Here is a 23,631-nt window from a genome sequence, read left to right as displayed (position 1 = left end):
AAAAGTGGGATTTTTTTTAAAAACATGTCAAAAAACTTTATTTTGCACATACTTTACAAAATGCCATATGCGTATTTCATGCAATTATAATTTGACTTTTTGTTTATATACTACTCTTGCATTATATATCAGTTGCAGTAAGTTAGCTGTTTGCTTCAGATGACTAAAACTCCAGCACTGTGGTCATATCATGAAATGAGAGGATCAGGTTTGAGGAACCAGAATGTACACAAGTTTCTGGGACCTGGCAAGATGCATCCCAGAGTCCTGAGGGAATTGCCTGATGCAGGTCACGCCACTTTGCGTATTTGAAAAGTCCTGGCAGTCAGGTGAAGTCCCAGGTGACTGAAAAAGGGAAGCATTGCACCTGTTTTTAAAAAAGAGTAGAAGGGAGGACAATTTCTTTCTGTTTAATCCATTCCTGTTTATTGAAGCTTCAGAAAGTCTAATTGATGAAGAGTTCCTTGAGATGCGGGTGGTGTGCCCAGAAGAGCATCCTGAGCTCCACAAGCCAGAGCTTAGTTTATGCATTGATCACACTTCACTGAGCCATTTTTAACTAATTCTCACCTTGCCTTTTGCAGATTACTAAAGTGGTACTTAGTAAAGGTTGGAGGTGCCTGGAGTGCACAGTGTGTGAAGCCTGTGGGAAAGCCACAGATCCAGGGAGACTCCTCCTGTGCGATGACTGCGACATCAGCTACCACACCTACTGCCTGGATCCACCCCTGCAGACCGTGCCAAAGGGGGGCTGGAAGTGCAAATGGTGTGTTGGGGCCTGGGGTCAGAAATGCTGACTGCTGGCCTCCTCTGCTTCTCCCTGTCACTTGGTGTTTGTGATGTCAGTTGCATTGTAACAAGGTTTTTATTGTGTCTAAGTCAGGTGTATTAAACAAAGCTAACAAAATGCTTTTTTTGAATTGTTTCATTCAGTTATCAGTCTATTAAGGAAACTCTTATCTCCTCGTAGAACTGCTTCTTCGTACTAAAAAATGCATAGGTAGAAATAGACAAAATTTTTCTTTTGAAACTCTTAGCAAAAAAAATTTCCAATTTACATTCATTGTAATCATCCCAGTGTTCAGTTGGAAAAATGAATGGGTGGTTCACCCAAGTGTTCTTGAAATAAAACCCTGTGAAAACCATTTGTTTTACTTGGGTGAAACACAAACAGACCAGACCTCTCACTCACATGGTTAAGTCTCAGGATCTCAAAGTGAATGGCAACTGGAATGAGGAACTGCTTTGACCTCCTGAGCTGTTACAAGAACCCATCTGCCTGCTTTTGCAGTTTGAAAGGAATTATTAATTAGGAACTTTCTTTAAAAAGTATAAAAAATGTTGTTAAGCATTTGTGGTTAAACATGTTGTTAAGTTAAAACTTACTCATCTCGTTCTAAGTGGGAGAGATTTAAAGCCACAAAATGATCTTCCTATGAACTGTAAGTAATAGATCTTTTTGTCTGTTCTGCAGGTGTGTTTGGTGCAGACACTGTGGAGCAACTTCTCCAGGTTTAAGATGTGAATGGCAAAATAATTACACGCAGTGTGCTCCCTGTGCAAGTTTGTCAACCTGCCCAATCTGTTACCGCACATACAGGGATGAGGAGCTTATAATTCAGTGTAGACAGTGTGATCGGTAAGGACTTCTAATATTGCACATATTTTTCCTGTTCAAGTCTTATTTTAATTTTTTCCCCCTAATGTAAAAGCGTAGAGATGAAGGAAGTGGTCTTGTGGTAAAGAACACTGGATTATTGAGTCTCAGAAGTCTCTCAGTAGTTCATTCCTGATTGTACCACAGACTTAACTGTCTGACTCTGGGCAAATTAATTAATCGCTCTGTGCCTCTTCCCCCCTGCCCTGTAAAAACAAAACTAATTTACCTCACAGGACTACTGTTGTGAGGCTGAATCTAGATGACATTGTATGAAGTAATTAAAATTATCGCAATATAGGGAGAAAATTATCATACTAAAACATATTTGGGAGATTGTTTTATAGAGAGTTCCTCCCTGTGGAGGGACAGAATTGATCTCCTGCTCTTTATGCAGGATGTAACACACACCACTGTAGGGGAGGCTGTATATGGAAAACCTGATTCTGTGGTTTCTCCCTAAAAGAATTCAAACTAAACAACTATTTCCCATTTACTTGGACCATAGACTGATACTTGGGTCTCCTAAAACACCACCTATTTCCTTTAAATTGTATTTTTTCCCCCACTTAATTTCTAGATGGATGCATGCAATCTGTCAGAACTTAAACACAGAGGAGGAAGTGGAAAACATAGCTGATATGGGTTTTGACTGTACCATTTGTAGGCCATACATTCCACCAACAAACGGTAAGAAGCCGATTGAAACCAATGGCAGGATTGCACACTGCAATAAATAGGTCTGGGATTGTGTTATGGTTCTGTGCTCTGATGGAGGTTTGGCTCGTGGTAGAAGTAAGATTTTTACTGTGTTTGTTTTAAGGGCTCTTGTGGAAGTGTCCACGGCTTTTTCACACCCTCAAGTGATTTAGGCCAGAGGAAACCTCATGGGAATTCTGGGTAGAGGTATTGAAGATAAACTGCTAAGAGCATTTGGTAGTGAAGGGGTCAAAGGCTTTGTCAAGTGGAAGGAAGAAAGCCCAGTTGTCCGCAAAGTTATATCTGCAGAAGAGTCTGAAAATTATTTCTAAGCAGAAAAACTTTGTGTATTTTGATGCTTTTGAGGCAGCAGTAGCTGTAACAACAGTCTGTGTAAGCGTTTTTCCCTTCCTTCCTCGTGATTTCTTAATGCCTTTTTCTCACCTCTCCCAGTATTCAAGACCAGTGCTTCCCTCCCTAGCGGCAATCTCTAAAAGAATTGGCCATACATTTTTGTTTGGGAGTTGTCACTTCCTTATTAATTAAAGTGTGTAATTCCTTAATTAAAATGTGTAATTCCTTCTGATGAACTTTGGACTTCTCTGGACATGGATACCGACAGCCTTGTTGCTCTGTATCACGGTTCTGTAGCAGTGGTGCTTCAGGAGCCGAGGTTACTGCAGTTCAAGCACATTTACAGCATCTGGTTCCATGGGATGGTGCTGGTTAATGTTCCTGTGAGTGGCTTGTCAGCAGTTAGGTTGGCCTGTGACATGATTTATAGTCTTGTTGCAAGGGTGATAGCCCAGGTCTGTTTTCCCTGCATGTCAGCTCAGGGAAGTTGCTGCTTCAGTCAGCTGCTTTAACATTGACACCTATTCCCATTTTTAGCATAAGCACATGAAAGTGTTCATATTACCCCTTTATTGGGGTATCACAGGAGAACAGTAGGAGGAAGGTACAAGAACTAAGCAAATGTTTCAAGAAATACTCGTATCCACCAAGAAGATCTCAGTAAGATTGTTTTTCCTGATCAAGATTGAAGAGGTTGTGAGGCATGCACTCGAGAGGCCTGCCAAGAAGAGTTCAATAGAGCATCTAATGTCCCTTAACACTAGCATGTCCTCATCACAGCAGTAATTGTAACTTACTGACCTGACCCTGGAGGTTTATATACTCCCTGCTGGAACACTTCCAAGTAGCCCATTTTTATCACTTAATAGAAGAATGACTAATGCTTCTGTATTTCTGCAAGTCACTTCATTGTAAAGGTTTGCTTTCAAAAATTCAAAAGGAGAGAGGTTTTGTAAGTGGAAAAAGCAAGAAACTTGCAGATATAACACAGATTTCTGTTTATTTTGATAATAAGCTTTGAGTACTTAAAGCAAAAAGATCCAATTAAATACTCCTTCCTTTCTCTTTGGAGTTGGCAGAGCTATCTTTTAGAGAGAATTAAAACCCATGATATGTGAGATGGAGCAGCTTCACAAGATGGTATCAGAGGTGTTTCACTTCAGGCAGAAGCTGGTCCCCCCTGAGTTAGTTCTTCCTGCTCTCCTCTGTGAAGTTGTGTTGCTTAGGTTTGGGTTCCAAGGAATAGGAACCAGTCCCTTGGGGGTTCCCAAGCTTTCTTTGCAGGTTTTTTTCACCTTTTTTATATGAGAAGTTTGTCCGCTTATTTTCTTCTGTTTTGACTCAGTATTAAAGCCTCTCTAACACATGTACATTTGCACAGTTGCATGTCTGAATGTGTCCTTTGATGCATGTTCATAGAAATACCTGCATGTACTTCTATATGAAATGTTTTGATCTTTCGTGAATTCTTCTAAAATTCCTCTGAAAATTTTCTGTAATTTTTTGTTTCAAAGTGAGAAGAATTAGCATTTGATAAACTTAGAGAAACAAATGTTAGTTAGCAGTAGAAAGCTTCTTAAAATGTATCATATTGTGGGATTCTTACTGAGATGGTTCATACCCTTTCCATTTGATGCATCATAGATGTGTTGCAAGTATTATTCCAGGGTTTTTAACCACTTTCTTTCTAGAGGAAACAAGAGCCCCTCAACCTAATGAACAAAACATTGCAGGTGTACTCTTGGTGAAAAGTAAATGGCTCTAGTGTGTAGGTATTGAGAAGGAGCTTTCATTTCTCTTCCTAGCTCATCATACCTGATAATCTTACGAAGTCATCTTCTTCAGGAAGCAGAAATAAAAGATAGTGTTTTTCTTCTTGAACGTGCATAAATATCAAAAGCCAGAATGTGGTAGGAGTTGTTCCAGTGTAGTGTACCAGAAACCTTCATTACTAGGTTATTGTGAAATAACCATCTCTGATCAGTGTTTTATCAGGTTCCTTTTAGTACTGTCCCAAGTTATAACATACGTCCCCCAGCATATTGCTGTGTCCTGTAGAAAAATTTTCGAATTCTCATGACTAGATGCTAGCAGGTAACAGCTTTAGGTAGCAGCAGCTTTTCCCCTGTGCTGTAATTCTTGCACATTCAAGAGAGGTGTGTGTCTCTCTCATCCACATCCACTCCTGGACAAGCAGCTATTGACCATCTACTCATCAGTTCTGCCTTTGTGTCATTTGCCCTTGTATGTCATATGCCCCATTTGCAAATTCCATCCTTCCTCACTTACTCCCATCCTTTCTTCATCCAAGCTCCAGCTTCCTCCTCCCTTGGTGCTGTTTTTGTTCCCGTGCAGGATGCAGAGGGACCAGCTCTGCCTGGTTTTCTGTAACCAGTTAGAGCTGATCTGACTGCAGTTTTCTGAAGCTGCCTGGGTGCAGTTATTCCTCCTGGAGCCCAAGTAAACATGCCCATGGAGGAAGTGAGGATTTGGTATCATTTACCCCTGTCCGGGGGTGCCTGATACTGCCAGTGAGACACATTGTGGCTGGCAGTCTCTATTGTATCATTTTCATTAAACTGATAGAATTTTTCTTCTCTTTGAAACTTAATTCTATGTACTTTACAAATACAAGATACAAACCCAACATAGTACTCTGTGTTAAAAAAACAACTTCGGAATTTTTTTATTATTTGGCACATTTACTACATCAGCTCTGATGTTCTTGTGTTACTGTATTTACCAAAAAAATCCCTGTGTCATTGACAGTTATGCAGGCACCCCATAAAGAGTGCTCTGCTAGTGCTGTATTTGTACATCAACCATTCCACTCTGTCCCATATGCTGGTTTCATTTTTTCTTAGAATTGTTCTTTTCTATTACAGCCTTAAAAATGGAATCCCCTTTCTTTTCTCATCATACTGTATTCCGTTGCAATTATTTACTTTCAGCCGAAGCTACTAAATGCTGTACAGTATTCAGCACATTTAAACCCTTTTGCAGATAAGTTGAACAATTTTGGTTAAACTTTGGCTGAATGCCTCAGAAAGCACTTTTTTTTCCATTTTAGGTTTTTTTCTTTCCTTTGGGTAGGCTTCCTCTAACAGTACTATGCTTTTCTGCTATCCATTTTATTGATTGTAATCCTTAATCTGCACTCTAATTCGCTCATTTCCTGGAAGTCTGTTTTTTACTGTCTTCAAACACTGTTTGTGCAGTTTTTGTGAGTGGGTCTCTGAAGGCCTCACCTGTGTCACTGTCAGCTTGTTTATTTGAGTATTTCAACTCTATTCCACCTCCAGAGCTAAAATTGTTCAGTCTGACCTGGATGAGAAGATCTCTCTGTTGTTTGACTTTTAAATGAAAGATTTCAAATTCCTGTTCACAACTGTCTTTCTGAACTTCATGTTTACCTTAGATTCCAATTCAATGATTCCTACTTCAGTCTTAAAACATCTTGTAAATTATAACCAATTAAATGAACAGATGATGTCTTATTCCCCTTTGAATAGTTCTTACAATCTGCCTATTTTCTGTTGTTTCAGTACAGTGTTTTGAGTATCTTCCATTCTACAGCTTGTCTATTATTTTTTGTTTTTCTCTGCCTCTGTGTCTTTCTCAAAATGTCATATTTAATTTATTTTCTTCCTTGTCTTTTCCCCCCACTGTTACATTCAGTTTTTCAGTAGCTCTCACAGGCTCCTTTCATTTACTAATTGCATGAAATACTGGTTTTCTGTAGGTTATACCCTGTGCATTAGTTGCACATTACATAAAACTTTCAAAGCACTGTCGTTTTTGAAGACTTGAACTTTCCTTAAATTTGTTTATATGCCTAGAAAGCATTCTGTAGTTTTCATACTCATTTTAAGTGTTACTCAGAAGCTTTTGTGCTTTTCCTAGTCTTGCCCTGGCTCCCACGGTGTTTTTGAGGTGGGGAGCAGCAGCACACGTGCCATGGTACCATGGTTGATGTGACACACAAAGCCCCCCATGGGTTCTCTGCCTCAGGGGTCTCATCTTGAGTGACAGACACAAAGGAAATACTCCAGATATTATCTTGAATCCTAAATTCAGCATGAATAAGATTTCTAGGCAAAAAAAGGAAAAAAGCATGGATAAACTTGCCTCTGTGGTAATGCTAACTGTGCCAGACTAACAGGTTTTCTGATTCCAGTTCAGTGTTTGTGAGATAGAAGCTCCTAATTTTCACTTTACTTACTCTGTCTTTGTAATCTCTCTGAAGTCACTACTAATATTAAAATTTTAGTCTACACATCATAGGTGAGTGAAGCATGATTGCAGTTATGTAGTTAAGGCAAAAGGGAAGAGCATTTCTGCCCACAGCAAAATGGCATTTTGATTATTATTTTCCAGTCACACTGTTCCACTGCTTCCCTGTAGCACACAAGCTGTAGTTTTTAGGTTGAGTTTCTGCTGTTCCATTTATCAATACTCTTTATCTGGAATAAGAATTACCCTATCTAACTTCCACAGGTCTTGTGTTATCTGTTCTCAGATACATCAGCCTTCTCATAAGTGCTGTGTAAGAGGCCTGACAGCACAGACACAGCGAGAATCTTGTGTGCAAGCTCTGGGAGTGTGCTGGGCCCGCCCTGGGGAAATACTGGTCAATACCAACTTCACAAAACCCTCCCATTTTTAATGATTAGGGCAGCAAAACCTGAACATCGTGGCTAATGTAGAGGTTGCTTTCCAACCCAATAGATCCAGTGTATTTATTTGCCCTTGGTCCAGTAGAAAGAGATAATTTCCCATTGAGTTCAGTGCTATTCCAGTGCCATTCTTGGCTCGAGGAAGCTGGAGAACTTCAGTTTATATCAGGCTTGTTTTGTAGTCACATCTGTGACGCTGAAAAGCCCTTTATTTTAAAGGTGCAAGTAAATAATTGCCAGCAGTATAAATCAGGGAGTTTAGCAGAACTGTCTGAAGGAAAATTGATAGTTTCAATTTAAATCAAGTCACCAATTTTAAAAGTTGAAATTATTTTCCTTATATTTTTCAGTGCCTTCTTTGGACTGTTGTGATTCATCAGTTGGAGCTCAGATTATTTCAAAATCAAAAGAACTAGGTAAAGAATGTAAATGCTTAATATCTGATCATTTAGCGTATTGTAAGGGTATATTTTTACATGAGACAAAAATACCTTTTCCTATGGTTTTGTAACACACAGCATTAACTGTCCTTCAGTTACCACAGCATGCTTTCCATTTTTTTTCCTCATTCTCTCTTCTTCTCTTTTGCCTGCCATACCTGCCCTATAATAATTACTTTAAATTATGCTTTGATCCTGCAGTCTTAGTTGCTTGCCTTAATATCAGTGATGATAACACAGTGTGGCTGAGTCAAGCATGTACACAAATGTTTACAGGCTTGAGCTGTTAGAAAGATGCAGCTTTTCTGTATTTGTCTGGCTTGTGCTAGGAATTTATAATCCTGACAAGCCTACTCACAAGTCAGTCTTTATAATGATAGCACCCAGCAGCTGCCGCCATGTTAGGACAGCTTCCATCACATCAGAGTTTTTTCTACTTGACACCTTCTGAGAGAAGGTTCTCCCCTCGAATGTTCAATCTGAAAAGAATGTGAGATGTTTTTGAAACACACACCTTTCATGTTCAGTGTAAGAAGGCAATCAAGTAGGAAGAATTTGTTCAGAACCAGCTGTATTGTCAGATGTTACATGAGGAAATGTTTTTGGTTAAAGGGAACAAATGTTATTATATTTGTATGTTTTCAAAAGCTGTGTAATCAAGTCATGATTTAATTGGCTTCAGAAAGCTGAAGCATCATTGCAGCCTCTTCATTATTTGGCAATTCCCTGAAAGTTCCCAAGCTTCCACTTGCAGGGCCCCAGCACAGGTGACAGGGCCTTTCTGCATAGTGAATTAAGGAATGTTAGAGCTTATCAGTGGACTCAATTGTCACGTAACAGCTTGAGGAGGAAGCAGTCTTGCAGGTCTTGGGAGACTTGGGTTCTCCCCAAGATTTCCAATTTGATCTTGAGCAGCTCACTTGATACAACTTGGGTTTTTTGTCTGCCTATGAAGTAGGGCTGATAACTTCGCTGAGTTACCAGGAGTTCTGGGAGGTTTAAGGTCATTAATAAGTTAAAGTGCTGAGGGTTGGATGGGGGCCTTGACTCATAAGCAACAGGGACCCAAAGTATGACTTGCACAGTTTCCTGTGGGTGTCAGTAATACAGAAATACCCTGCAAAACACCAGTTTCCATAATCAAATCGTTCTTTCTAATGAGTCCTTGACATAAATTGTTTCATAGCAGTGTAATGGATTATTGCTGGGTTTGTCATCAGACTCTAAATCATAAAGCTTTAACTGTAATGTGTAAGACAATATCAGATATCTCTGGTTTATTGATACGAATTTCTTCACTCATGGGTCGGCTCCATACATGTGGATTATTAACTCTTGTAAGTGCTATTCCTAAAAAATCTAAGACTTGTAAATTAAAAGAGTTTTATATTGCTGTTATGATTCATTCAACTTTTATAGACCCACCGAAGACATACACCCAGGATGGAGTCTGCTTGACAGAATCGGGCATGTCTCAGTTACAGAGCCTCACTGTTACAGTACCAAGAAGAAAACGGACGAAACCAAAGCTTAAACTGAAGATTATAAATCAGAACAGTGTGGCTGTGCTTCAGACACCCCCAGATGCCCAGTCAGAACACTCAAGAGATGGGGAGATGGATGACAGTAGAGGTAGCAGTCTACTTTCGGCATGTCTTGTAGCTTGGAGTGTTGCAGTACCTGTGTGTATTGCAAATATCCCTGGGAGTTCTTACTCCACTGATACTCCTGTGTTCTGTACAGAATGTTTTATGGAAATTTCTTGAACAGTAGTTATGGCTCATTGTTGTTCCTTTCAGGAATTTTTCTTGTTCTGTTTATGGGTCATCCATCCTATAGGAAACTTGCCTTTCTAGGGCTGCCAGCACTGGAAATAGGAGATGACTTTTTGTCTCATCTTTGGGTTACCTGTGGGAAACATTGTGCATTCACTGAGTACAAGTGTACTCAAATTCAGTGCAAACTGTTTGAAAGTGGTGGCTCAGCAAAGCAACATCTGTATCACTGAAAAGCTGGTATTAAAATCAAGTGGGAAAGTGGAGTAAAAAGTTCTTTGCTGAGAGTATTTCTCTTTTCTGAAAGAAAAAGGTGAGCTGGCCTGAGATTGAGTGATCTGGGCTAACACCACTTGTGTGGTGCAGCAGCATTGTCCTTGCTGCGGTCTGGCTGTGCATCCTGAGAAGGGTGATGCCACAATAGGTGTTAGTCGTGACCTGAGGAAAGGCTCCTTCCAATGGCAGGTGTGAAAGTTACTGCTTTGGTCATGTAGGTGTCTCTTTGGAGAGGAACAGAGGTACACAGGTGCCCCACCTCCCCACAATTCTGTTAACGCAACACTGCCTTGGTAATCAGATTAAATGTCATAAGAAGCAGCTTATTTTAGCTGCAGAATGTACTTGAGATAACTGGGTAGTTCAGCCATCAGTGAAGTTTCAGTTTTAACTTGATAGAAGGTATTGTTCCTCTTGTTTGATGAATACATTCTTACCCTCTGTTATTGACTAGAATGACTTTTTTTTTTTATAATAGCTTCCTTTATTTCTTTATAACCTTTATAACATTTTGGTTTTCTTTCATTTTGTCCAGTATTCACAGGATTTGGTATGCTATCCTAGCATTACACAGACTCTGAAATTTCTCATCTCATACTTTCATATTCTCCATCAGCTAGGTTGTTGAAAGCAAAAAATGCTTTTGAATTTGGAGGCAGCTAGTCACTTCTTCAATGGTTAATCATCTTTACTTTTAAAAATATGTGCCTTTTTTCTCTATGACTTTGTCTGACTTAATTATCTGCTTATTGGCTTCCATCAGTGGTAGGTCTTTTTGTGTAGGTAACAGGATATATAGATGTGATAGCAGGGTAAGAAAGGGAGAGCCAGAGCTTCCACAACTTCAGTTTCAGTTCTGATCACCTTTCGTTGCCTTTTTTCAAGTTAAAGTGCATCCATGTGTGCAATGGTAACAGCACAGCAAGTACACAGATGAGCTGGATTCCCTTGTAGCTCTGTGTGTGTAGGGCTCTACTCTGTAGAGTAGTCTGTGTCTGTCTCTGAACATCTGGAATTTTTGTATGAGCATCAGGATGAATAAAGCTGTACCATGGCTTTGATTGGAGTACACAGTGTAGTAATCCCAGGGAAAAAGGAAGAACCTCTTATTTTGACTCTTGATGTTCCAGGTGGAAAAAAGAGGTTTTGTGTGAGAAAACTGAACTTGCGTTTTGCCATTTTGTTGCCATCTTGTCTATAGGCTCTTGTCAGGTTCAGCATTTCATTGGGTGTTCTACATTTTAGAGTCTACTTGGAAGTTGAGCTTCCTTTGGGAGCTTCAGCTTGTTGGCCTTTGCCAAGCCACTGGCCTTGTTGGTAGAACTCAGTAAGGTCTTTATCAGTGGGAAAGTCTGGGCCATGACCCAGCCTGTGGAAGAGTGAGGGTTGCAGTTCTACCACAGCAAAAGTGGTGTGAAGGAGTCCAGCTCTGTCTAACAATATTTTTCCCTCCTACAACTTCATGGGGTTTTAGTCCATCTAGAATTATACACCTAAATCCAAAGCAGAACATCAGAATTCCAGTATCTTCTCGGGATGAGAATATGCTTAACATTTCAGAAGCTTTATGGTAAAATGAAGATGTAAGGTCTTTTTGGGGATATCAGGAAGAGTTAGTTCCCTCTCTCTTCAACACCAAAGGCTTTTTAATGTCATCATACTTGACATCTATTTCTACCCTGCTTTCCCACAGAATATAAACTAACTTTGAATTATAGTCTTCATCTTCAAGGCTGAGTAATTCCTTTGGGCTGAATTTTGTATTAGATAAGTCAAATTCCTCTTCATAGATCAGTCTGCTTTCAGTCAGTCACATGGCTTCAAGTCATGAACCCACTGCACTAAAAAGTCATTACACTTTAACTTCCAAGTGCAAGCTGCAGTTTTTCAGTGTCTTCTCAATACAAAGAAAGCCCTATCAAACAAAACTGAGGAGGACAACGAACAAAAGGAAGTTTATCTTGGTAAATTGGATCCATATTCTTTGATGGTATGGCTAGAGATTGCTCAGACACATAGCACAAGCCTCTGAAGGAGGTACCAAAAATTTTCTCTGATTTACATACATCAATTATAGCATTTATTCTCTGGTTTTGTCTAAACATTGTCTCATAGGAAATGTGTGTATAGGTAGGGTGGGTTTCCCAAAAATGTCCTGGGATTATGCTTATCTGTCACCTTTTGAAAAGTCTCATTCTCAGCCAGTTTCTCAGAAAACAGATGTAGAAATTTTGGAAATAATCATTTTCTTTCCCTTTTTCAGTTAAAGTTACCATTGCCTCTTTTCTGCAGAAGGTGACCTTATGGATTGTGATGGAAAATCAGATTCCAGCCCAGAACGGGAAGCTGTGGATGATGATACCAAAGTGGCTGAAGGAGCTGATGGGATTAAAAAAAGGAAGCGAAAACCATACAGACCTGGTAGGATGAAGTAACTTAGATCATTGTGTGTCCATTGTTAATTTTTTTCTGTATAATTACAAAAAAAAAATTAGAAAACAATATGAAATTCTGAAGTATTCTACTATTTATTGTTGACTGTAGATTTTTTTCCCTATTCTGTTTAAAGTTCTTTTTTTCCTCTTACCGAAACACATTTCTAAAGGTTGCTGGTCAGCAGTGCACTTGTTCTCAGTGTGCTGTCACTTACTTGTAGTAGTTCAGATCTGTGCCTTGTGCTGATCTTAACTTTATATGAAATTGTGCTGTATGTCTATAATTGGTGAAGGACAGTTTTTATGTGTGTATGTATATATATATCTGTCAATATCTGAACTTCTGAGAACTTTTTGCAGTTATTTTACTTGTTTTCTGAAATACTTTAAAAGAGTAATTTACCAGCCATTTGCGGATTACTGCTGACAGGTGATTTTAATGAATTCGGTTATTGGATGAATTCATTTATTTTAATTTCTTAGTGCAGTTGACTCTTAATTATCCTGACTGAATTAATTAACTGTGTGTCCGGGGTGCACAAACACTTGAGTTGTATCCAGATAGAATACATCTATTAGTCATGCATTAGTTTTCTGCAGCCAACAACTCCCTGGGAAAATGAAACAAATCTGTATCTGATACATTTAGATGCATACACACCAACTGCAAAGGATCAGGAGCTCTGCAGTCAGTCTCTAGTGAAGGATTCAGGAGTTTCAAGCACTATGATGTTGATTAATTATCTTTTTATTTGGGATGTGTCCTTCTCTGGTACCATCATTTACAGTGGTGGGCTCTCTAGGGCTATTTGCGAGGTTTTTTTGTGATCCTTTGAGGTTCTTTAATAGCTTTCATTTGGTAGATTGACAGCTAATTCCAGCAACTCATCAGTTTGCCCCAAGGGAGGGGAAAACCAACATCTGAAAGTTGCCAGGTTTGGCGATTTGAACTTCTTGTGGATATTTTACAGTCCTAAAATTCCAGTCTTTTTTGATTGCATATATACCACCTGAGACACAAAAATTCAGAGATGTTTTGTAAAATTCCAAATGAAAATGCCTTCAAGTATCTCAGATTCATTCTTAGACATCTAGATGCAGCAGCCCCCTTGACTTGCAGAGTAATCTTGGCTTTCATCCGTACTGTGAAACGCAATATTTATTCAAGATGTTGAATTTTTGCTTCCTTGTTAAGGTATTGGTGGATTTATGGTACGTCAGAGAAGTCGTACAGGGCAGGGAAAGACCAAAAGATCTCTCTCCAGGAAAGATTCTTCTGGATCTGTTTCTGAGCAGTTGCCTGGCAGAGATGAAGGTGAGTGCAGGAATTTGGTTTTAAATTTATTGCGTAATGCAATAAAAACAATACAACTCATCAACATATATGTTTGTCATGTTTGTAATAAATGGCTTTATTAATTCAACTGAAAATACCCATTCCTGCATAGCTATAATTTTAACAGAGCCCATGATTTACAAAGAAACCGAAATAATGAATTGCAGGCTATTGTAGGAGATAAATAGTGAGAATTATTATTATTATTATTACTAAGTTAGATTTAGAGCAGTCCTCTTTCTGATACACCTTTCTCCAGATGTAGCCCTGGTCCAGGGGTGTCTTCTGGACCATCAGTTTTAATACTCAGCAGAGTTTCATATTCCATGAGTGTGTCTAATCAATTTTTATATATCTGTGTATGGTCTGGAAAATCCTTTATTAGAGGGTTTAATCATATGTTATTGTTGCATGAAGAAATAATTCCTTTGTATTTTAAAGTGGGTATCAGATATCTGAGAGTTTCATAAGTTGCCCTCATGTTTAATGTTGCAACAGATTATTTTTTAAAAACCATTCCATACTAATCTGTGATACAGTAATATTTTCTAGATGTGTGTCGTATTTCCCCATGAGTGTTGCCTTTTCCAGGGCTGAAGAATCCTTGACTTTGTTGGGTGTCTTTTCCCATGGCAGAGCCATTTTCATGCCTCTGACACCACAGTTCTCGGTAGATTGGGCATCTAACAAGAAGTCAGATTTTATTCATGGGCTTTTTTCTCTTTCTTGCTGTGTGTGATCAGACTAAATTATTCCATCCATCTGGAGTTGTTCACACTAATCTAGAGACCGTTGAGGTATCATTCAGGGCAGATGTGGAATATGTTTAGTTCAGAGCCTGCTCCCTGGAAAGTCAGCGGAAGTAGGCAGCTGCTTCTAAAGCGTGGCCGGTACCACCCCAGTTAAAGACCCTGGCCTGTGATTTCTCCTATAATCCCTCCTTTCTATTTAGCTGTTGTGTTTTTACCCTTTGTAGAGCCAGATCAGTTTCTTGCTGTAGATTTGTACAACATGGTGGAGACTGGATCTTTGCTACAGCATCCAGGCAGTATTATTAAAATCTAACATTAAAATACCGTCTGTGCTTGCATTTGTAGAACTACTTCATGAAGCCAATAAATGCTTTTTTATCATTGCAACCAGATATTCTAGCTAAGGCCCCAGTTTATGTATGGTGCTTGCTTTCTCTTTAATATCAGTGTTACAGCTGTAGTTTCTGCTTTTTAAGTATTACTTCAGTGTAGCATACTGCCTTATTTCAGGTAGTGCTGAAAACCTTATGTTAGATCTTTTCATTTCCATAGAGGTCTGCTCCTTTAAGTAAAAAATTTTTTTAAATGGGCTAAAAAGCTAATTCCCCATTCTGGGTAACACTACAATGCATATTGTTAAAAAGCAGTATTCTTAAGCAAGTATTCTTCAGTTGGAAGTTGGAGCTTCTTTTTTGTCTGTTCAGGCACAATTGCTATTTGAGAAAAATACAAATTAGAAAATCATTGTATGTTTTAAATCATCATAGCTTGCTGAGAGCCTTCTTCTCAGTGGCCAGTACTTGTCAGCTTTACCAAGATTTTTTGCACCCTTGTCACATCCATTAATTTTCTCTGTAAAATCTTCCTCTTAGACCGTGTAGAGGTCACAGTGTTGGTAAACCTCATTCCACTCATGGTCCTGTGGATATGCTGCAGGAGATCACTGCAGTACAAAGCAGAGCTGATTCTATTACTATGATAATACCGTTTCTTAAATCACTTGCCAGAGTCCTTAACTTCATGTAATTTGCTTTGGCAAGACAGAAGTAGCAGGACTTGAAAAGTTCTGCATTACTTGCAGTGTTTTTCTTGCCCTGTTGTAATAAAATACTGAATGATTGATGAGCACTGTGTGCTTTTGTGTTTATTAGAAAAATCAGTGCCACTCTGAAATATGACAGCTGAATAAATGTGTAATTTTTTTGAAGGGCTTCTTTATAGATTTCTTTTTCTAGGCTGTTCATTGTTTATATGATAGTTCTTCCTTAGATTAAAAAAAAAATAAGTTTTTTACTTTTAATTTGAGAAAAAATAGCGTATGAAATGAAAGGTGGTTAATGTGTAACTCAACACTGATGACACTGGAGATACCTCTTCAGTGATACTGTCTTTTCAGATATCTGGTTGAATGGAACCTATAACATCTGTCAAATTCAAATTAGAGAATTCTTAGGTCACTTGGAGATACAGAAGTTAAAGGTCTGTGTGTAGCTGGGAGGTACAACAGCGATGTGCCTGGTGTCACATCTCGCATTTCCTGTTGCCAGAGCCTGGCTGGTCAGGGCAGCTCACAGCTGCATGAAAGCCACCTTTGGAATGCATCTGGAGTGATGTGCAGTAACCCATGCACCCAGAGGTAGCCAGATGTGCTGCCATTCTATCTTTAGAGCAAAATACTGCGTGTTTTATTCATTTATGCCCAAATGTTCCTTTGTAGGTTGGACAGAACAGCTGCCAGACACTCCGGTTGAGGAGTCTGTCCCAGCTTCCGAAAGTACTGAGAAAATAAAAAAGCGTTACAGGAAAAAGAAAAATAAACTTGAAGAAACCTTTCCCGCCTACTTGCAGGTAAAGCTGGTGATCTACTTCTTGTGTTGTAAATCCTTTTAAAAGCCTGATCTTCATGTGTTGTTTCATGGTTCATTTAAACCATTAATGTGTCTATTCTGATTCCAAATTGATCATTCATATGAAATGTGTTTTCTGTAAAGAACATTCATGGGCTTGCATAGAAATTTGTATATTATGGTAAATCTCCAGGATTCTGGTGTTCCTTCTCAATGTATTTGGATCTGTGCTTGTTCTGAGAGATGAAATGGGCAGAAGAATCGTTTCTTTGCTCTCTGAACTGACGTACGATGTTTCCAGATTTAGCCCTAAAGGACATCTTAGCCTGATCATGCAGCTTCCTCAACTTCTCATTTTGCTTTTGGAGGATTATAGAACATGATTTGATAGGGGAAACTTGTTCTCCTACAGTTTATGGGTTTATATGCCCTTCATCTCCCTACCACAATAATGTCTGCTCTTCCCTCCCATTAATTTCATGGTGTCCTTAGCAGGTAGGAAGCAGCAGTTGTGGATAATAACCAGGATATTAATGGTGATTGAGCAACTTCCCTTCCATTAATCAGGTTATAAACTGACTAGTTTATATATATGTATCTCACTGAGGATATTATTTGACTTTTTCTTTTCGGCCACCTTCTTCATGAAAACTTTCATTATCATGTAGATGTTCATCAAACTTCTTGGCATGAACTGTATTGGAATTGGAAGCAAAGAATTAACAGAGTGGCAGAATATTTTCTCTTGAACAAATAACTTGTATTTCATAAGTGGAGAAGTGACTTGGAAAGAAAATACTTAAACAACATTTCCTTTGGATTAATAAGGATAAATATTTTTAATGCATGTTTTACTCCTGTAAAACATACAACATTTCTTAGATTTTTTGTTGTTATTACAGTAATTGTTTCCGAAAAATCTATTTTTAGATTTATTTTTAAAACTGTATCCTAAATCAAGATTTTAAAGACAACATGGAAACAGAAAGGTTGTTACATAATGAATAAAAGTTGACTTGAAAATTTGATAGGTTGTTGTCAAATTACTGAGCATTCAGGCTTAAGTGAGTGATAGCTGTTACATAATATTTTAAAAGCCACTTTTATAATGTAAGTTAAACATCTCCAGGTGTTTTGTTACTGCATTTAGACATGAGGATAATTTTGTGAAATGCTGTGTATGGTCATTCCCAAAATTGAACCACAGTTGTTGATCAAGTTGCCCAGTAATGTCCCCCTTCTTCAGCTGTCCTTTTTGTGCAAGGAGAAATATTTTAAATAATAAACAAAGTGTGATAGATAATAACACCACATTGGTACACTGTCTGTGCCACATACGTGTAAGAAGATTAAAGTTTTTCTTTGTAATCTAAGGCATGAATTTAATCCTAAAACTTTGGTTTGTAGCTTCCTCAGGTAAATTGTAGCCACTCCTCATAGCCTGGAAGAGATATTGCCATACTGGAATGCTTGTGAGACTGAGACTGTGTTTTTATCTTACTGTTAATCCTTGGCTTTTAATTTTAACTTTGTCATTTACCCAAATTTTTCAGCCAATACAGTGTTCTTCCTACATTGAATTATTATGTCTCCTTTGCAGGAAGCTTTCTTTGGGAAAGACTTACTGGATACCAGTAGACAGAACAAGATGAGCCTGGATAATTTACCTGAAGAGTCACTTCCACTTTCATGTAAAACAAACTTGGCCACCAATTTCTTGGATCCTTCATCTGACCCTCTTCTTAGCTCCACCTCCACTCCAGCTCAGGCAAAACTGGGACCTCAAGGTATACAAACCTAAAGTTAGTGATAATTCAGTAGCTTGTTTTTATTGTTATAACTGGGGCTTTTCCACTCTCTCTTCCACTTTTCCCCCACTGTTTATCTGATGTATTTTTCAGCATTCTGTATGTGAACTGTCCTTGTGAGGTTAACTAACACTGATATTTAGTGAGATTCAGCTCAAGGGCTCCAGCTGTTTCAGAAAGCAGTGGATAACACAACAAGTGGCACTAAAAGCAAATCTGCAACATCTTGACTATAACATCCATGGCTATAAAATTCATGAAAATTAGTTCTGTGTAAGAACAAGCATACAGTTCATTATAGATGAAAACACAGTTACTCTCATTAAAAGACATTTTTAGTAGTCTATTGAATACTAGTTGGATGAATATCGTCCAGCTTTTCTTTTCTTTACTGTTTTAGATGATTTTAGGTTGCCAGTCTCCTCGGAATTTTTGTTTCACCATGTCCTTTCTGAACATGAGTGCCCTTTCCAGGTACAGTTTGTAGCCCCTAGGCAATCGTTTGCTTCTGCTATTGCAAAACCTTACTGAAGGTTCTGCTGAGAGTTTTGCAAATAGCCAGAGGGTTGTAAAGTGCTGCTGAAAGAGCAGCCTCACACAAAAGAGCAATTAAAGCCTTACTGTCTCCTCCAGATTATTTTTTCTCTGTGTCTTGTAGTATATGCTGTTGGCTAGAGGTGTCTTTATTTTTAAAAACTGCTATTATTTCGTGTGCATATTAGGTAATTTATGGCTTGTGTTTCAGCTGATGCCCAAAGTTTTTCCATCTGAAACTGTTTGCACACACTTATCACAGTTTCCACTATCCAGAGAGTCATTTGAAGAAAGGTCACTTACTTGTGCTTGCTATTCAATGAAAATCTGCTAAGTGAAAAGCAAAAGGCTACATTATAATTAAACATTGATTCGTCTACAGTTGAAGTCGTGAGTAATAGACAATGCAAAAGTTCCCCTGAAGGGGAAGCTGCTGGAGAGGAGTGTTTCATGGTCTGTATTTCTTTAGTTCCAGCATTACAAGAAGATAAGCTCACTATGACATTTTTCCACTGTGGCTTTCTTTTGAAGCTAGAGAAATTCAACTTCAGAGGTCTTTGCTGGCCTATCCAACTGCAAGATTGAAGTCACTAATGTGTTCATGTGCTATGATAGTACAGGGCTTCAGAAATTCATGAAGTTGATGTTAATTTAATGATCTATTTTTCCAAAGTTTGGAAGTTCTTCATAAAAAAGCGGAGTTGTAAAACTTTGTAATTTCTTCTTCTTTTTATTCAGAAATAAGTAATAAAGAGGTGGCTATTAATAAATAAATCACTAGCAATGGCTTTAGTGGATAACCTATCTTCCCCATTTGACATGTGAGACACTCAAAGGACCGTGCTTTCTGGCCATAGGAATGTTCTCCACAATTGTCTTGCAACTGTTCAGACTTCCAGCCAAAATTGTGTCCAGATGGAAGCTGTTTGTTGTACTTGGAGCACCAGTGGGTGAAGTCATCTGCCGGTATTGATCAGTTCCAGTGCAATTCTTAACTCTTTGACTTTGTGGGACACAGTTATGTCCACAATAGCGTCCCCCTGTGTGAGGAGCCGTGGTTCACTGGCTGATTGCTGAGCTCCCTTCTGGCTGGAGTTACAGAGGAGCTGCAGATGAGACCAGTGTCCCAGGGCACCTGTGATGTTTTCATCACTCCTATACAGACCTGGCTGTGAAGCAGGAACAACATGAATTGTTTGTTCCCTGCACTGGGGGCCTGCAGGACTTTGTTGTCACCAACTGTGCTGCTTTCCTACGGTACTACTTCCCACAAGGATTTCTGACTCCCATGAGAGTCCTTCCTTAATTGCACAGGTCTTTTCCACAAAGAAAATATTTTTCTCTTGTAAACTCCACTTGTGTAATCCCAGGATTAAGGGTTAGATATGTTTATCTTCCAGAGAGCTCTCAAGCATCTAAAGAAGTGACTATGCTCTGCTTTCCAGCAGGTGTGTAGCACTGCTGGGGAGGGCAGCAAAGTGTTCAGGCTGCTCCTGAACTGACAGTGCATTTCAGGGTCATGTTCTGTGATTTATTTGTTCTCACACCTTGGTTAAGAGTAGCTGAACCTTTCACTAGCTAAAATTGCAGTAGTGATGAGGATTGGCAGAGCTGGACAGAAGAGGGGTTTGGGAATCGTGTTTTTACTATTAATTTCTAGAGAATGTGACTGAAGTGAGCTTTAGGCTCCCAGCCCTGATTTTTGTCCGGTTGCTGGTTTTATTTTCAGTTAGAAAAGTCACCTTTCCTGTGTTTTTATAACACCTGGCACTCTATGCACTCTGTTCTGAATGGCAGCAACCCTTAAAATCACTTCCAAGTGCTGGAGCACAGTGCAGAGTTTTGCTCATGAGTCTCCCTGTCTGTTCATGGGTGAAGTTGAAGCTGTTGATTTGGATCTCTTGCATTCTGAGGACTGTCTGCCTCTCTCTTGAGTTTCCTGACCTGTGTGTCCCTGATGGAAAAGAGGCCACTTGATGAGGTGTGTTTGTGAAGGCTCTGGCAATGTGACCTTTCCTTTAGTTTGAAATAGCTTAAATTCATTGTATTTTTTACTGGAAGTGCTGCAAAAGTCATCTGTTCAAGTGGGGTCTCCAGAGAATGCTAAAGAAATTGTTCCTAGACAAAAAGATAGGAGTTTTCTGAGTCTCTGCAACTGATTCAGGTGCTGCTGGGACATTTTATAGCCAGAAACGTTACTGTGTGATTAAACATCTTGGGATGGCTGCAACCCTTGGGAGAAGCATTTTTATGATTTTAGAATTTCATAAATAAACAAAAGTAACTGCATTTGAGGGATCAGGATCACAAGATAGCATTAGAACTGTACTCTTAGAGATCCAGCATTATAAGCAAATTATTTTCCTTTTTGCTTTGTCTTGGCTTTCATCTCCATTCTGAAAAGAGTCAAATTAATGAGCAGTATTGAGCTATTTGTTTGGCAGCAGATGTCAACCAGCTATTGATTGTGATCTGAAGCAGCTGACTCAAGTGATTCCGTTGTTTCCAAGATAATATTTAATACACATAGAATTAAAATAAGGAAAAAAAGAGAAGAAAAAAAGTAAAAACTTGCTTTAGATTAGATGTCTTCTGTGAATTTTATGGGTTATAGACTCCATCCCTCTTCTATCACCAGCACTCAAGTCTTTTTTTATAGTCTTAACAAACTCCATTTTGAAAGCAGGATGGTTTTTCCAGTGTATCTCATCTGAAGGCCACTGTGGAATCTGATTGCCTTCATAGTTAGAGACCCTCTAATTTGAAGCCTGAATTTATTCATGGCCAGTTTGTAGCTACAGGTGGTAAACGTTTCATCTTTAAATGTTACATCTTTTCACCTGAGCTCTTCCCAGCTACTTACACAATATATTTATGTTCAAATTAGAAGCTGAAGTTTTAGGGACTGTTCCTGAGCACAAGGGCTATGGAGGAAAGCGCTGGTAACATAAAATACTAGAGAAGAATTAAAGGCTGCTAATACAGTCCCAGTGCTTCCTTCATGGGCTTTTTTTTCCCTGATACTTACCTGCCTTCAAGCAGGAATTCAGGAAAGTGAAGGGCTAAAATCAATCTTTCAGCCTGCTCAAGTAATTACATCACCTTGTGGTGCCTGGTGTTACTTGCATAATTAGACCAAATTGCCAGAAGGGAAACAAGTATCTGAAAAACCCAAAACAAACTTCAAAATCCCCCCAAAAAACAACCCACCAAACCCCAACAACTACGTTCTGTTGAGAGCCTTACATTTAACAGTACTTTTTGTCAGGTACACAAAATAACTATGCCTGCGAAGTGCTGTGGTTTTGAGGCACTTTTAGATAGTTTTGCTGGTATCAATAGGAGCTGTATTTTGTACATACGTTTAAATGGACTGGTCTGCATTGGCATATTAATCCATCTTGTTGAGTGGCAAATATAAAACCTGATTTAATTAGAGTGGTTTCACCTTGTCTGCATTACAAAAGTAAAAGTGAAGAATAAAAATAGTCAAGTGAAGAAAAGTAATTTTCATTTTGACTTGGTAATGGAAGAAGGGAAAAGGTTTGTCTCTGAAAATCAGCAGAAGGAGCTTGTAATTCGTTGTTAAACTTAGCAGCTTGGGAAGTAGCCTCATGATAGAAGTAAATCCTTGGCACCAGGGTCTGAATAAAGCTGTGTATTCTCCTGGGGTAGTTGGCTTGAAACAATGGGAAATATATCTGTGTATGTGTGAGATGTGTGTGTTCTTTGGCTTTCTGGTCTTCTTCAACCTGGCTATGTGTTTGTTTTCCACGTTGTATATTTTATGATTTGTATTAACTCCTTTTTTCTCTTTAATTTATATTTGCGATCTCATCATATTTCATTGGTCTGGCAGTGTTTGCTCATGTAGTCATGACAGTCTGCAGTTTTACTGAAAAATATTTTTCTCAGCTTTTATTTGTTTGTCAAACATTTTTTGCAAATGTTGCACATCTGTAATAGTCCAAAACAACTAGTTAATAAAACCAGATGGGCCATTTGGAATAATTCCTCTCTAATGAATTGGAGGTCAAGAAGATAATAGTATCCAGAATTTGTTATTTAATATTAAAGAATTTATTGCTAGACCAGGCCAGTTTTTCCTAGATGGCAAAAAACCATGACATTTCTACCTCTGGCCATTCTCACGCCTTCAGGTTTTCTTCTGATCTTAAAAGTATCATCTGCAATTTCCATTTATTGTCTCTTGCTTTTTACGCTTAGATTTCACTTCCCTATCAGGGTGTGGTAACTAGTCACTTCTGTATTAAGAAGGAGAGTGGTGGTAAAAGAACTGATCTACCTTTTTTTTAAAAAAAACACTTTTTTTAGATGTGTAGAACACAGTGGGCTGTGCCCTATATAAAAAGCATTTGTTGACTTATACATTCATGGGCCTTTGTGTTGTAGAGGCTGCAGGTTCAGAGTAGATTTTGGGATTATTTTTCCTCTGAAATCATCCAGTCTTTGTTTCACATTATATGATTACATTATCACTTCTAAAACCACTAACAACGTAAGCACGTGCAGATGGCTCAGTCCTGGCAGGGAGGGGATGCTGGTCAGCAGAGTCTCTGACCCTAGGAACACTTGCAGCTTAACCCACTCTAGGAGGCCCTTAGAGCCTGGTACATCAGTGTTTGGATTTGCAGCTCAAGAGCATCGCCAGAGTGATGTAGAAATGTTGATTTTATTTATTGCATCTTCTGCAGGCAGCACCGATGATCCTTTAGCTGATCTTTCTGAGGTCTTAAATACTGACGATGATATTCTTGGAATACTTTCTGATGATTTGGTAAAGTCTGGAGATCATTCAGGTGTGTATGTCCATAGAGTCTCTCCAGTAATTCTTTCCTTTTTTTTTCCTCTTTATTATAGAAATATTTGTTGTACTGTATCTGTAGGTCATGCTCTAGGTCGTTTCAGATACAATTTTCATATCTTAATAATACCTTGGTTTGGAACAATCTTGGTTTATTCTACCATAAAAATGCCCAACCTTGTCAGCATTTTGTTTTTACTTGGCTCTTTGCTTTGCT

The 23,631-nt window shown here is 38.7% G+C and overlaps 1 protein-coding gene across 8 annotated transcripts in view; it reads left to right on the top strand.

Moving 5' to 3' along the window:
• The window catches only part of KMT2C (lysine methyltransferase 2C), a 192,231-nt gene that overhangs the window by 129,643 nt on the left and 38,957 nt on the right, over positions 1-23,631 (top strand). For 5 of the 8 annotated variants that reach the window (XM_048322121.1, XM_048322413.1, XM_048322267.1 and 2 more), the window contains 10 exons: positions 585-766; positions 1,475-1,639; positions 2,238-2,347; positions 7,737-7,802; positions 9,246-9,458; positions 12,170-12,298; positions 13,508-13,627; positions 16,118-16,248; positions 17,848-18,034; positions 23,305-23,409. In XM_048322121.1, the coding sequence (XP_048178078.1) occupies positions 585-766; positions 1,475-1,639; positions 2,238-2,347; positions 7,737-7,802; positions 9,246-9,458; positions 12,170-12,298; positions 13,508-13,627; positions 16,118-16,248; positions 17,848-18,034; positions 23,305-23,409 (1,408 nt within the window). The remainder of the gene's footprint in view (positions 1-584; positions 767-1,474; positions 1,640-2,237; positions 2,348-7,736; positions 7,803-9,245; positions 9,459-12,169; positions 12,299-13,507; positions 13,628-16,117; positions 16,249-17,847; positions 18,035-23,304; positions 23,410-23,631) is intronic. The other 3 variants (XM_048322328.1, XM_048322494.1, XM_048322666.1) reach the window with 3 other exon arrangements.

The sequence above is a fragment of the Corvus hawaiiensis genome, chromosome 1, assembly GCF_020740725.1.
Source record: "Corvus hawaiiensis isolate bCorHaw1 chromosome 1, bCorHaw1.pri.cur, whole genome shotgun sequence".
Lineage (NCBI taxonomy): Eukaryota > Metazoa > Chordata > Aves > Passeriformes > Corvidae > Corvus > Corvus hawaiiensis.
This window is presented reverse-complemented; position numbering and strand designations above follow the sequence as displayed.